The following is a 15,451-nucleotide window of genomic DNA, read 5'->3' on the forward strand; positions in this document are numbered from 1 at the left end:
ACCACCTACTGCAATGTATTTGTATTTTCTTTGGGTTTTTGTTAGAAAGACAGACATTAAAGGGTTTGGATATTTTGGGGTTTAGGGATATTTTTGTTACTTTTATCTCCAAACCTTACAAACCTATCGCAGTAACCAAGGTAGAAAAGTGAACTGATCTCTGCAAAGTAATGTGCTACACCAGAAAGTGAAAACTGTGATATTAAGCACGGACATTCGGTGATGCGTTTGAACCTATGGGATATGACCACAACAAAGACAATTACAAATTGTGATCAAAACAAGAATCAAGTGTACTTAAGAAAACAAACAATTGACCTACATATTTAAAATCCAACCTGCAGGCTCATATATTGATATATACCATCACTAATATCCACTCATATAAAAGTCATGTTCCAGCAAGGTTCCGTTCATGACAGGCTTGAGCCTTTATGCTTTCTGGGTTGCTCTCAGAGGTTTGGACCTTTTGCCTTTCATCTGACAGTAACAGTCTGGGTCACATGGTTGGCATTTGGAGTCACAATGAGGCGTTCCATTAGGATAATGATCCCAAACATGTCTGGAAGGGGTTAAAAAGCAGACTTCACCTGCCTCACTTCTGATACGCGTTTATAACGCAACAATAAGGAGGAGTCTGGGCGAAAAGGTTCTCCGTGGAAAAGCATCAGAGTGAAGAGCACTTCAGACCAAAAAGACTGTAAACACTCATTCCATATTGAACAAAAACATCTTGGTGTTTCCCAAGAATTGTTTTTCCAAAGATGGAAAAAAGCACATTATGCCCAATTGTGACAGCAAAACATGGTGGAAGCAGATTAATGGACTGCTGCTTCTAGACTTGGATGACTTGCAATGATCAAACACACTTTGGTTATGCCGATGAGTGATGATCCAAAGCAAAGAAGCAATTACACCTCTTAATGACAAACATACAAAATACAGACGTTAGAAAGGTCTAGTCAAAGTTTATATTTGAATCAAACTCACATGCAGTGGCATTTAAATACTGTAGTATTCACTGGCAGTAATTCCAAATATTTACAGGAAGCTGTTTCCACTGAGGATATCAAAAACCAGTTGCTAAGATCAGGGGGCAATTACTTCGTCATAACAAGTTGATAAGGTTAGCTTTTTTTAAACTTGCATTTCCCATTTTCTAACGTAAACCTTGACTTTAAAACTCCCTTGATGATTTGAAATATTTAGGAATGAAATAAATCAGAGAAAATCTGCAAAAGGAACAAATACCTTCACAAGATGTTGTGAAATCTGATTGTTGTGCAATAAACGTTGCTGTATTATTCAATATGCAAAGGTCCTGTGAGACATGCAGGTTCCAAATCAACATTTTAGAAGAAAAAGGACAGTTTTTCAATGACTCACAACTGCTGAGTGGATAAATACAACTCCTTTCACAGAGACCCTGCAAAGATACACAGCATGTGTGCAAAACTGACCCCTTTGGATGAATGGTCAAGAAACTATGTTGTTTTTTTCTTTTAAATGTTATTCACAAACTGTCATAATATTTCTACATTTATAGGAAAATAAATTGTTCACATGTGGGAAATAGCTTTGCCTGCATGTGTCATGGAATAAAATTTAAAAAACAAGCTTTGCTGAGTATGTAAAAGGAAAACACACATACATGTTGCCCTCAGTCTTGGGGGAGGAGCAAGTTTTTCAAAGGGATTGGATCATTTGACACAGTCCAGTGCGAATGTGAACTCCACCAATTGAAAATGTAATATAAGCAGCCATTTTGTTCCCCAATCGAAACCAATCTACCGGACTACAAGGTGCGGAAACACGCTTAATCTCATCTCACAAAACCATGTTGCCATCTCAGTCTTTATTCACAGAGGTGTTAGCGGTACATACAATTTCTGGTAAGCTTCATGGCGTAGTTTTCCTCACCAATCAGCTTGCGCACTACATGCATCACGGTCAAAAGTTACCAATTGGATGAAATCACGTCTAACAATTTAAAACTTTGACAAAGTCAAGAAGTCCGGCAAAATATTTTTTTTTCCCAATATCAGAAGGTCTAGACCATTTGTAGGGAGCAAAGCGTTTGCACCAGGCTACTTGAAATAAATAGTCTGAATACAAACTTCTACAGAGGTGCACCGTCCTTTCACATTTTCCACATCAATTAACTAGGATTCAAACATCTGAAGTTGTTCACAAGTTTGTCAGTCATTTTTGGAAGTTGTTGTTGAGAACTATAAACTATTTAAAAGAGCACTCTGCATGCTTTCAAGGTCGCTTAAAGGTCACATCTTGAGGTAGGTTCGCTAAAGGGGAAACAAAAGGAAACAGCTCACAAGGTCCTTAAGGTTTGCCAAAAAATAAATAAATAATTAAAATAAAAATACTGGTGAGTGGATGAAGGATCTTTATCATGGTATACAGGAAAATCTCTTAAAATATCCAGCCAAAAGAAGAACACGTTCTCTCAGTCAACAAAGGGAAGTCTCCAGTTGAGCTTTCACCACAAGGTAGCAATCATTCATTAGCCTCAAAAATGTGGGATTGATCAAACTTTCTGAAAAACATCTGGGTAAACCGAATCAGTCCTTAAACTTTTATTTGAACTTATAAAACTTATACCAACATGTACCAGAACTATAAATTAAACGACTTTGTTGTTAGAAATGCCTTAAAAAGACATAAAAAAGCAAGTGGTATTTATCTAAGCAGCAAATAAATGGGGTGAAGGATGACAGGTGAAAACACGTCTAGATGTTAGTTGGTGTTTATTGATACATAACTGTGGTTGGGGCCGATCAAATTGACTAAAATACTATTCAGTCTGAAGTAGGACAGGAGATGTGACCTAGAAACAGTCCAACTGCGTTATTTCTGGACTAAACAAGAACAACAAATCAGTGTGAAAAGTCAAAACCAGACGTCCATGGACATCCAGTGACTTGAGTGACTGCACAGTTAGAAAGGACAGAGGATTCCTGATGTTTTAATTAAATATAATTGCTGTTCAACAAGGTTGCTAATCCAAACCCCACTTTTGATATCCAACTTTTTACAGAAACCTTGGTCAAGATGCTGCCAACTGCGAATCTGGTGAACAAATTAAGCCAGAGCAAAATTGCCAATTAAGTCAATAAAGTTCAAACCAAGTATTCAGTTTCAATAGAAATTGTTTCTGGGTGATTTCAGCAGAGAAACAGCAAAATATAATATGAAACAATTACTTCAATACACATCTGAAGGGATCCGTTGGTATCTGTGGAGTTGCACGCATGGCTAAGCAAGTGGAGGAACAGTCAGAGAAAGTCAGGCGGCTCTCTGCAGGAGCCTCGAAGATCCACAACTTAGTGGAAGAACCCCGCTTCAGGGGACAACTATTAGTGGTGGATCCCACAAACCTGGCTTTTTTTTTTTTAAAGAAAAAGAAAACAGTCGCTTTCGAAAGAAAACCACAAGAAGTCTTGTTTGAAGTTTGCCACAAGTCATGCAGGGGACAGACAAACATGCTGCCAGAGCCGCCATTGAATGCTTTAGATCAAAGCATATTCATGGATTGTAGCTGCTTTTCGTCCTGTGCCCTTTAAAACTTGGTTCATCTGTGTTTCTCTTCTAGACGAAGCCTCTAAATGAAGTACGGTTACAATTTACTGTCTCCATTTTCTTCAACGTTAAAAAAGCACACTTGGATAAGTGGTTCTATTGTAGACAATTGACTTTGGTGCTCTCTCTATGGGGCGGGATGCATTTCTGTGAGCAAACTGGGACATTCATTTTCTAGAAACTCTTCTCTGGAAGCTTGTGGCAGTAAAGTGGGAGTATGAGGAAAAAATGCAAGGGTGTAAATACTTTTGCAAAGCTCTGTGTATGGGTCCTGCATGTTTAATGAAAAACATATTCACCCGTTTGCGTGCAGTTGGACATATTAGCCAAGTTTTTTGTATGGCGCTTTTCAACAACAAGGCAAATCGAACGGTTTTAAATCGTACAAATACAACACAATTGAAAATTTTACATTTTGTCAAATCATCAAAATCATTAAGCAAATATGCATCTAATCTATTGATCAGTGTTCCAGTTTTTATGAATCAAAGGCGACTCTAATCAGGTGGGATGTTAGACTTGATTGAAGTCTGTGTTTCGGCTGTTTTGTAGTTCCCTGGCAGTTTGTTCCAGATAAGTGCAGCATAAAATCTAAATTGCAGATATCCTGGAATATAAAAGTCCAGAGACTATACCACATGAGTGACAAAATACATGAACAAATGCTCGACAATTCAAACAAAAACAAATAAAACCATTCATTAAATGTTATGGTCAATGGATTTTATTCTTTTTCTTTCTTTCTTTCGGCTCTTCTCACACCTGGTTTCATAATTCTCACACTTACCCCGTGTTGCTCTTCGGCTCCCACAGTGTTTTTATTCTCACATTTTTCCACCGCCCTTTGTCGGATTCTTGTATTGTCTTTCCTCCCTGTAACGTTTTAGTGTACGCTGCCGTCTTTTTGTTTCCTGAGACATTTTGCCAAAGAAGCTTTTGTTTCAGTTTATTTAAAGCCCTTCAATTCCTCATCCACCTGATTCTTGTCTGTGTGACTGTTTGTGTTAAAAACAAAAAGTAAAAGTAAATGAAGATTTGTGAAAACTGAAATGCTAACTACAATATTTCAATATCCTTCATGATACCTTTCTTTTTTCTGCAAATTGATGCTATGTTTTTATGTGATGTGTCCGTTTTGGTAATCAACTATGGTCTTTAAAATAAAATGAAGTTCTTCTAATTTTGGCCGGGTTTGAATCCCAGCATGGGTTTTGCATGTTCTATTTAATGTGACAGTTTAATCTTAAGAAGCTACTAAAACTTCTAAATAAATAAAGACAAGGCACTTAAAGATACAGCAGCTCTCAAAAGTAAACACACCCCATTAGAAAGCTGGATCCGAGATATATTTTTTCAAATTGTTTTGCACTTTTGTCATGACATAAGTGACACATCTGGCGCACTTTACAAAAAACAGCAAAATCTGTTTGCGGGGACAAACATAAATATGTAAAAGGCCCAATAGTGTGATTAGTTAAGTGAAACAAATTGTTGAAATATCCTTTTTTTATTTAATTCTTTGCTTATTCTTTGTTCGGAGTCTATCAACATGGTGCAACTTAGGTAGATGATATTTTGACCTTTCTAAACCTTCATCTGACTACACAGATTGTCAGTCTGGTTTAGTTCTGTAATCTAGGTTAGCTATTTGAAAATTTATTTTCCCCATTGATTGGTTGATTTGGATGCATGCTTGAACTCACTGTGATGCTGCAATTATTCTTCACCTTCAAGTTTTAAACAGAGGCTAGAAGGTTTTGGGTCAAAATTGACAGATTACTGGAACGCTTCAAAGTTTCATCCACCTTGACAAAAAATTCCAGTCCCATCAGAAGAAAGCCATGTTTTCCAGCGGTTATGGGTTTGCATGTGGTGAAACGCTGTGTCACATTTTACAGCTTTTGCAACCGAATTTTGAAACCTGCAAGCTATAAAAACCTTTTAAGGTTTTTGAAAAAAAATCCATCCAGGCCTCAATGTTCTCATTGCAAGAAAAGATTTTGTCCTTGTCCAGACATAATGAAGAGTACAACAGTTTGCTACATAGAGACCTCGGTGTTGCTGTTCACCACTTTGCAGCCCTTCTAACCATTTTCTGGTTAGAAAGCAATCTTGTGTTTTCAGCAATCCTGGAAAAACTTCCAGTTTTCCTCACAGTTCCTCGCTCCTTTCTCCAACTGTCTTCAGTGTACCATTTACCTGACTGATACGCATTGCGCAGTGAGATTCTTTTTGACCTTTGTTAGCCTGAGTAACCACTACCTTTAAGCAAATGAGGAAATCCTACAACTAAGTAAAATCTTAAATGACAGATACATTTTTGTCTGGTCCATCAGACTTTGTGGAGTCGGTAGGTGTTAACTCAAGACGACAGAAAGCTGAGATTAAATCAAACTGACTCACCAAAGCGTTATATTAGGGGTGAATACATTCATGCAGGTCATTGCAACCTTTTCACTGTGCAGACTTATTTTTTTTCAGCTAATCTGTTTAAACTAATTTCACACGAAAGGTTAATTTCCAAACTTATCCCTGCTCATTTATTTCAACAGAAGTAGGTAAACTCTTGCATGGGCTGCAAATTCTGTGAGTTCCTGCTGTGCAATTGACTAACTTTCTAATAACTTTAAGCAAATTGAATAGGTGTACCTAATAGTGCATATAGCATTCACCTGTAGCATATATTTTGACAAAGCCAGGCTTTGACCGGAAGAAAATACAGATTGAGAAGTTTGCGGCGCAGTTGTTCCCGCAATGCCACTTCAGACTCGGCATCAATCTGTTGTCTGCCATTTAAACTTAATTCCCATGACAGTATGCATGTCTGACTCCAATTAACAGCATTATCAGAGCATGATAACTATAATAGTGGCTATCCCCCCTGTACCACCTATTTGGCAGGAAATCAAAGTCCTATCCAGGTGTTGGGTGTGATGTCAGCCATCTGCGTGTGTGTGTGTGTGTACACACAAGCAGATGTGGGGCACAGATGACAGATAATCTCTCCATGAAGAGCTTTTTTCCACTCAGTTGAGTGTGGTGACAGTTTTTCTGTCATCAGAGACAGTCTTTAATGGTGCTATTGTCAGTCTCTGGAAGTACATCATTTAATGGATGTTTGCAAACAATATGTCTTTTTTTTCTTTCTGTCTTCTGTGCAAGACAAGAAAATCAGTCTGATGGTTCATTGGTTCTTCCAACTTTTTACACCCGTCCATTGACAATTCTTCAAGTACAACTCTGCTTTCTGAATTAGAGTTGGAATTATGGCTGATGCAGTAGGTAGGTATCACTTGTGCCTACTGTACGCGTGCTATTACTGTACTGTACCTTTTCTAGCAGACATAGTTTAAACCAAAAAAAACATGACATAATTTCTAATTGCTGCCTGGTCTGGTCATATCTAAGGAGTTAGAGCTTTCGAAGTTGTGACTAAACTCTTGGGAGGCAAGTACAGGAGCAATGCCAAATTCTAAATTATTCATCTGACTCTCCAATACAGCAAATGGCTGCTTTAAAAAAACAGCCAAATAACATGTTATGTTATTTTGTCTGTGTTGAATATGAATGCATTCAGCCTTGGGCTGATTCAGCAGAAAGGGTTTGGGGTTCGGGTTTTGCCCAAACATGGGGGAGGATTTCAACACAAGAAATTGGTTGAGGTGACTTATATCTAACATTAAGGCTATCACATTGCACGTTGAAAAGCATATTTCATAACCCGGATAACTGAAGGGCCGTTTGGGTTACAGCGGACGGTAATTCCTCCCATTTTCTCTGCTAACTGCTGGCCGCCGACCCGTTGGCAGTCCATCACATAGAGAGCAAATGCAGACACATTGTTGTCTGTTAACTGGAGTGAACAAACCGGTTCTCTAGTGTTTTTGAGTCATGAACACAGCCCGTCGTATGCAGTATCGTTTCGCCATCTAACCATTTTTTTCATTTCCTCTTGTGGAAAAGCTTTAGTCAAGTCGGGTCGGGTTGCGACCTTACGGAAGGCGTTGAAATAAAACGACATTTTTTCAAGCATGTTACGTCATTTTTTTGCAGCTCATGTAGAAACTGTTCCTACTTGATGTGACTCTGCTAAGCAGTCGGTGTCTTGGTGTCATGTACTTCACCATCCCACCATAATACATTCAGTGACACCTTGACATGCCTCATTTTGTCTCTAACCAGAGCATATACACACACTCTCGAGCACACTTTTTTATATTTTTGGCATCCTTGATTGCCATCTCTGTGACTATATATGAAAACTTGCTTCAGAACTTGGACCGGTGTAAATATGTTTCACACCACTTATAACTATGTAGCCTTTTCCTTGTGTTGGTTTCCTGTAAAACAACACAAAGAAGCTGCATACTTCTTTGCGTTGGTTTCACATTGTCCTAAGAATTGCGTAATATGACAAATTAAAGGTAGAAATGCTTCCGTATATGTTTTCAGCACAGTATGTGGGAATGCTAAACATTACATGATACAATTTATGGGCCAGAGCAGTGATTGTTTTGAGTTGAATTTTATTCACCTGAATGAAATCTCATTATTTTACTGTAGAGCGCATTATTGTAGGAAATACTTTTTGCTGTGTTTTCATTTACTTTATTTTATTTCAAAATAGTGCCGGTTGTACGAAAGGTGATTGTATGTTACCTTTTCATGACTATTCTGGAGTACTCCTTATTCTACTCTGTTCTGCTTTGATCCATACAAATTAAACGGAATCAAGGAAGAATTGGATAATCCCAAAAGGAAATTAAATACATACAGTTCCTCATTAACCCAAAAGAGAGAGACAAAAAAGACAAAAAAAAAAAAAAACAGCGAAGCAGACCATGCATGTCAAAGGAGTTCCCTCCTCTGCACACTGACTATGAAAAGGTTATCACTGCTTGAGGGAATGACCTCCTGTACTTCTGTTTTTTTGGCATGTGTGCTGCTTCTTGACGAGGATCTGCTGCTTCATCGGTGCATTGTGAGCACGCTGTGTTGTCCATTATGCTGCACAGCTTGTGCAACATTTTTCTCTTTCTCTGTCAGCTCTGTGAGGTCCATAGTTGTTCTCATGCAGCACAAAGCTAGACTTTCCCTTTCATCAGTTTGTTCACTTTCTTTGAGTCACCGTCTCTGATGCTGCTTCCCCAACAGATGGCGGTGAAGAAAATTGCAGTCTCTAGCGCAGCCGTATAGACATTATGCAACGAATTGGTGCATATACAGAAGAAGCAGCACAGCCTCCTGCACAAAGAGAGAAGTGGAGTTTGTTTCCTCACATCTTTTAGACAGAAATGTTTGTGGTCTGCACTTTTATGCAGCCAAAGATTTTAGTACTTCATTAAAATACAACCATTTGTGCTACTTCTTAAAAATAAATGTATTTCGGAGTATCTAATTAGAACGGTTCAAGTATATTCTACAGCAGAGTGGATCCTTCTGGTCCACTCTCTTCTTCTTCGTCCCCAATTTTCAGCCTTTCTATTCAGTTTTCTGTCTTTTTTTTTTTCCCCACATTGTTAAATATTTCAAGTTATTTCGATGCTGATGTGTGTGAAACGTATAATTAAGCAGCTAGTATTATTTTAACCCAAATTCTGACTTGATGCAGTTTGAGTGAAAGTTTTGTGTTTCAACTGGGTCAGAAATGGTGGCCCAGTTTTTTGCCTCCATTTTGAACACTGAACCTCATCCACAGGAAGAAATGCGAAATGCTACTAAGGCTGTAAAATTATTTTCATTTTGTTGGGCTACGTCGATGACTTCACTTCACGCCTCACAGTGGATTTGTTTGCTTCAGTTAACATTAGCCTTTTTTAACCCGCAAAGTAGTTGGCATAACCTAGTGCTGTCTATGTTCAACGTTTACATTCTAACCAAATAATTAATCATAAACAATCCTAAAGTCAACATGGAAAGTGATACTTCATACAGTGGTATGTGATGATGCATTTAATTGCTATCTAAGTTAAGTCAAAGTATCATACAACATAATACAGGGGTTCTATGTCATGTCTTGTCATTTTTTTATTTGCTAACAGCACATGAAAATTGCTGTTAGCGATGAAATCCCTGTTGGTGATTTCACAGTTTGATCAGCAACACAAAGCTGTGGGGCTTTGAGGAATTTGTGGCTCTTTTGTTGCCGTACGTCTTGCCTAATGGAAGCATGGAGGGAGCGTGAGGATTTTCTGAGCATGCTTAGAGTCATGCTCCTGCAGATTGCTTTGAAATAGATTCTCTTCGGAGTACAGGCACAGAGTAATGACTTGCTCAGCTCCCCTCACTGTCGTTTGCAGGACCCTCTAATCTGCCTTATCTATAAGTCATTTATTTAATGTGATTTTTTTTAAAAATAGAATTAAAACCACACGTAAATATGATTTAAACCCAGATGTTATTTGTTTACCAACTGACCTAGCCGACTTTTACTCCTGGGACCATTATAAGTAACAAATGGGATTAAAGATGAACCCAAGATTGCCTGTGGATTACGTTGTGGCTCCTTTTATGTAATGCAGGACAACTGTGAGCATAAAGTGAAGCTTATATTGCATATTTTGAACTGCTATGTGTCAAATGTGTTGGAAATTTTAAATAGTTATACGAGCTTTCACCCGTTTACTACCCACTCAGCCTGAGCCAAATCCTTACAGGGCCCACAAACGCACATTGGCCGGGCATTGTTCTTTGCAATCAATCAATATTCTCTGGAATCAATCAATTAGTCAATCAACACAACTGCTTTGTTAATGGTCAAGATGGGAAAACACTAAATGTGTAGATGAGAATTCGAAAAGCATATGTTCTCACATCCCACTGAGATTGTTAACAGTAAGATAAAAATGAATGCAAATTAAATATGGATTACAAATAAATAATAAAGTACATAAATAAATAAACTGAAATCTATGTTTAGTTTCAATAGTTGGAAAGAGGAGATAATTTATCACATGAATAAAACCAAAGTGAAGACGCAAATGGGAGCAAAGTAAATAATAACAAAAGAAAGACAAAAAGTTTATTAGAAACCAGTAAACAGCCCATAGTGAAATTAAATTTAAAAAATTAATGATCTCACAAAATTAAAGCAGTTTAAAGCCAAGCAAAATGTGAATTAGATGGAACCCTGGACCTGACCTATCCAAGGCTGAGTTGAAAAAATATTTGCTTGTTTTCCAGTCAGAAGCTTCTGGACTATAATGTTCATCTCTGTAAAGATAGAAGTTATTGCATTTATTTAACGCGTTTCCTCCGTTTTCTGCATAAGAATAAACACATTCTGCTCTTAATAATTCTTCTCCATTTGGTTTACAATATTCTTGCGAGTTCTATTCTATTTTGTTCAACTCATAAAAAAGTATTACACGCACACACTCCCCTCACTCCCTTGGTATTAATATTTACAGAGATCGGTGCACATTTAGTGAAATGCAGCATGCCAGCTCCTCCGTGCATTTTCAATGAGGCCAGTAGTGATATTTGGTTATAAGAGAAGCACCGCCTCCCTCCCATTGGACAATGTGTACATGAGGGCGTGGCAAAGGAAAGATGAGAGTTGAAAATCCATGCCCTTACTGGGAAGACATGGAGCGCTATGGACACAGTCTACGCGAGCCTAGTAGGTATCTCAACCAACGAGATAAATATTTCTCCTGTTAGAGAACGAGCGCTTTGAGACACTGGGAGGAACAGGGGGGGGGACAAAAAAAAGCAAAACAAAGGGTCGCCCAGTTGAGGATGGAGTGTGCATTTGACGCACAGAACCTGATCTCCATTTCTTTAAGGAAAATCCAAAGCTCCAGGACGCAGAGAGGCGGCATCAAGCTCCACAAGAACTTGCTGGTAACGTACGTCCTCAGAAACGCCAGGCAGTTTTACATGAGCAAAAACTCACTGCAGACGCAGAGGACAGCACCGTACGAAGATGCGGCGGCGGTCCACAGGAGGCAAGAGTACATCGAGCTGACCGGCAGCTTCACGGAGTTGGCAGATGACTTCTACTGCAACTTTACAGGCGTGGAGTCGGACACTTGGCACTGCGGAGCGCACCAGTCCAGCGCGCAGCCCTCGGAGCTGGCGCACCAAGACGCCTCAGCGTGCGCCATGGCTTCTCCAAGTGACTCTGAGCTCATGACTTCAGAAGCCTGCTGGAGCTGCGCGGACAAATCTTCCTGGGAGTTACCCATCCTGAACTCACAAGCCAACCAAAAGACCGTCCTGGACTTGGACACGCATGTGGTGACAACTGTGACGAACGGATACTTCCACTCAGACTGTTGCGCGCAGCCAAAACAGCCGCAGGCGGGCGCGCAGTGCTACACCAGAAAGCGAAAGATGGACACAAGTTATTATATCGTTGACCCGGAGTTTTATCTGCCGGACTTTGTGCCCGTGCCGTGTAAGAGGATGAGGAGTGAGGATGAGGACGATGATGATTTACAATCGGACTCGGGACAGCTGGACAGCGCGAACATCTCCAACCTGATCTCGGTGCTGGGATCAGGTGGGCTATCTGAGTTTGTGAGTTGGCAGCAGATGGACCTGGAGCAGATATTCGGCACTCAGAAAATTTGTTTAAAACACACACTGTTGGCAGGCAGTGGTTGGACCAGAGCAATCGAAGCGTTTTGATTTATGTGATTGTTTTTATTTTATTTTTATTACTATTATTATTTTCATTGTATGATTTTACTTTGTTGTTTTCAAATAAATCTTGACACGACTGCAATCCTCACTCTCTCTCTCTTTCTCTCTCTCTCTCTCTCTCTCTGCGCTGTTATTGAAGAATATTGCCGAAATGTGACTTCATATAGAGCAATCACACCCATCTCCAATGGCTTTTTGCACATAGACTTTCTTCATGCCAACTTCTGTCATTACTGCACTTATAGATGAAATGTATTTTCTTGTGATCCCGCTTAGAATAGATGATCATGGAGTCCGTCTTTGGATTGTATTTCCTGAGGAAACTGGTCAGTACTGTTTCTGTGAAAAGATGTTGGAAGAGCACCATCATGTGGCCACTGATGGTTTGTACAGAATCATGCACCAGCTTAACGCAGGATATCATTCTGTAAATATATTATTTATAACAAGACCTTTCCCCCCCCCCTTTTTTTTTCTTTTTGTTTTGATAAATAAATAAAGTTAACATTATTTAACAAAAGCCTGCTTATGTAATTCCTTTAATTTGACCATTTAAAATATATATATTATTCTTTAAAGGTGGGTCATATAGAGGTGGAAGCCACTGTCTCTTACTTTGACAAGCCTGGAAAACATGACATTTAATTTAGTGATGATATCAAAGAGTAAAATCAACAATAATGCGTTATTCTGCTAGGATATCATTGATTATTTCAGTTGAAGTAATATTTTCTAGATTTGTTATTTTTGACTTTGTTGTACAGATTGAAGCAAAAATACAGAATGAACTTCTGCATTTAATTTATTTTAATATCATAGGCTCCAAATAATATGACAAGTTCTTTTATTACCTGATTAATCATCTGCTGAGGTAGCCAGCTGCTCAACTCGGTGCTATTTGTCTGTTAACTGAAACATAAATGTAGTTATCTTGAAAATGGGAATAGGTGAACTAACCTAGCTTCACCATCGATTTTGTCTTCCAGTATAGAAGCTAAAAGTGAGTAAGTCTAGTCATAAGCAACACATCATGCTCCAATCTCCAGAAACAGAAGAAACAAAGTGATCTATTATTATAAAGCCTGAAAAGGATTTTAGAGTCAAGAGGATCATAGTGAGAGGCATTTTATCCACACATGGGGGAAACCTGGAACAGAGGTCAGACCACCACATTTATTCAAAAAGCACATCGAAGATGCATTCAGCAGGTCCGATTTAATTATACAAAATAAGAGAATGAACAAAAATGACATTTGTGTGAGGGTTCCATTGATCAAAAAGACCACGTTTTCCCAAAACATTTGGTAAAATAGACCTTGGACAAATAAGACAAAATGTAGGTCCTGTGGGATGCACAGTGGCGCGGTTGGTAGCACTGTTGCCTTGCAGCAAGAAGGTCCCAGGAACATGCAAACATCATGGAGTTTGCATGTTCTCCCTGTGCATTCTTGGGTTCTCTCCAGGTACTCTGGTCATTAACATTGATGGTCAAACATTGTGGGGATGGTGTAATTGGTCTGGGACTGCTTTACAGCTGCCTGTGGTTGATGGAACAGTAAATTCTGCTCCCTACTGAAGCAGTAGGAAGCTTCAATAGGGATCTCCCTTTTCCCTACTGAAGTAAGCGGTACATTAAAGACTACTCGTCATTACAAACGCAAAAAAAAGGCAATTATCGCTTTATCAGGTTCACACAGGGCTGGGTTGGTTTGGACGTTTTTTCCCTTAATTTCAAAAGTGCGTTTTAAACAACACAAGTTATCATTGTTATTGCCTTTGTGGAGGCATTGCTCCACACAAACAAAATACTTGCCTTGGATCAAGCCAGTATCTCTGGCTTGCTTGAGATACAAATAAAGGAGCTCAGTGGTTGATCAGTCCCATTCTATGCCCTTGCTTGATGCAGCTAAAAATAAATCACCCTAATGTTAGCAGGTTGCATATCCAGTCTTCCATCTGCTAACTGCTTTTATCGTTATGCTTCACACAAATTACGTTGCATTGTAGCTTTCCAGTATTGTTTGCAGCTTTGCAACTTAATATGTCTGGACATTAAAACAACGTTGCACATTCACTAAACATGATTTCATAACACTCTATCGCTAATAAAACTCAAACATGCAAATGAAGTTTTCTCAGTAAGTTTAATGTTCAAGAAGGACATGTTGGATTTTGAGGTTGAACTCAGTGAGAAGCATCTGACTTTATATTGAAACCTTGAATTTCCAGATTATTACTTAAAAAGAAAAGCATAAAATGAAGTGTTTACAGAGTTCCAGGACTCTCCTTTCTCAAGAAACCACCTTTATGGTGTGGTCTGCCAGAGCAGCACCTTATCAACAGATGACACAAAATGGTGGGATAAGCTGATCAGGAAGGTACACTGTGTCCTGGGGTGTCCCATTGGTCCAGAACATGATGCAGTTAAAGATGTGGACAGCAAATTCAGTGACAGGCTGATGTATACTAAACAAAAAGTAGAATGGTATTGCAAATCTTTTCTCTTCTCGCTGCACAATCTGCACTGCTCGAAACAAACCAGATAACGTATAAATTATGGCTCTTTGTACAGCTCTTGTGAGCGATATGCCAATTCTGCAGTACTTTGGAAACAGTATTTTTGCTGAAATGGTACTTATTACAAAAAATGTTATGTAAAAATATAGATGTATTCTTAAAATTTCTTGCGTTTTTGCTGTCTTGTTTCTCTCAACCCTCATGTTATCCTAATATTTTGTTTACCCGCCCTAACAAAAGCCCCAAAATATAGCAAGTTAATTGAATTTTAAATCCAAAATATATTTTGCATGATGACACAATCTGTTACTTATCAAATTAACTAAATTTAATTCATTTTTTAATCATGTATTTCTGTTACACAATACAAAAAGACGGCTTAAATGCTTTTATGATGCACGGGTCAAAAATGACCCATAAGAGGATGCTTATGGGTGGTTTGGACTAGTGGTTTGGACATATAAACAAAAGCAAAATATCACTTTTTCTAAAGTTATAAAATTTCAAGCTGGAAAAAGATAGTTTAGGAAATTTTTTATGTTTTCATATTTTTACCTTTGTGTGATTCTCTTTTTTTTATTCACATAAAGATGAATCATTATTTTTACAGGGCAAAGTGATTAAAACAAACAAACAAAAACAACAAGAACAACAACAATGCAGTGCAGCTTAATGTGAACAATTAGTCACA

General features: G+C 38.5%; 1 protein-coding gene across 1 annotated transcript; it reads left to right on the forward strand.

Annotated features, from left to right (window-relative positions):
* The first annotated feature begins 10,655 nt into the window (after positions 1 to 10,655).
* LOC129372967 (immediate early response gene 5-like protein) lies at positions 10,656 to 12,757 on the forward strand. Its single transcript, XM_055050599.1, has one exon. The coding sequence runs from the start codon at positions 11,335 to 11,337 to the stop codon at positions 12,226 to 12,228; it is 894 nt and encodes a 297-aa protein (XP_054906574.1). The 5' UTR covers positions 10,656 to 11,334; the 3' UTR covers positions 12,229 to 12,757.
* Positions 12,758 to 15,451: the final 2,694 nt, after the last annotated feature.

Source organism: Poeciliopsis prolifica, unplaced genomic scaffold, assembly GCF_027474105.1.
Source record: "Poeciliopsis prolifica strain line A6 unplaced genomic scaffold, Auburn_PproV2 SCAFFOLD031, whole genome shotgun sequence".
NCBI lineage: Eukaryota > Metazoa > Chordata > Actinopteri > Cyprinodontiformes > Poeciliidae > Poeciliopsis > Poeciliopsis prolifica.

Coding starts and splice junctions, on each gene's coding strand:
- LOC129372967 (XM_055050599.1), top strand. CDS start 11,335: ATGGAGTGTGCATTTGACGCACAGAACCTGATCTCCATTTCTTTAAGG.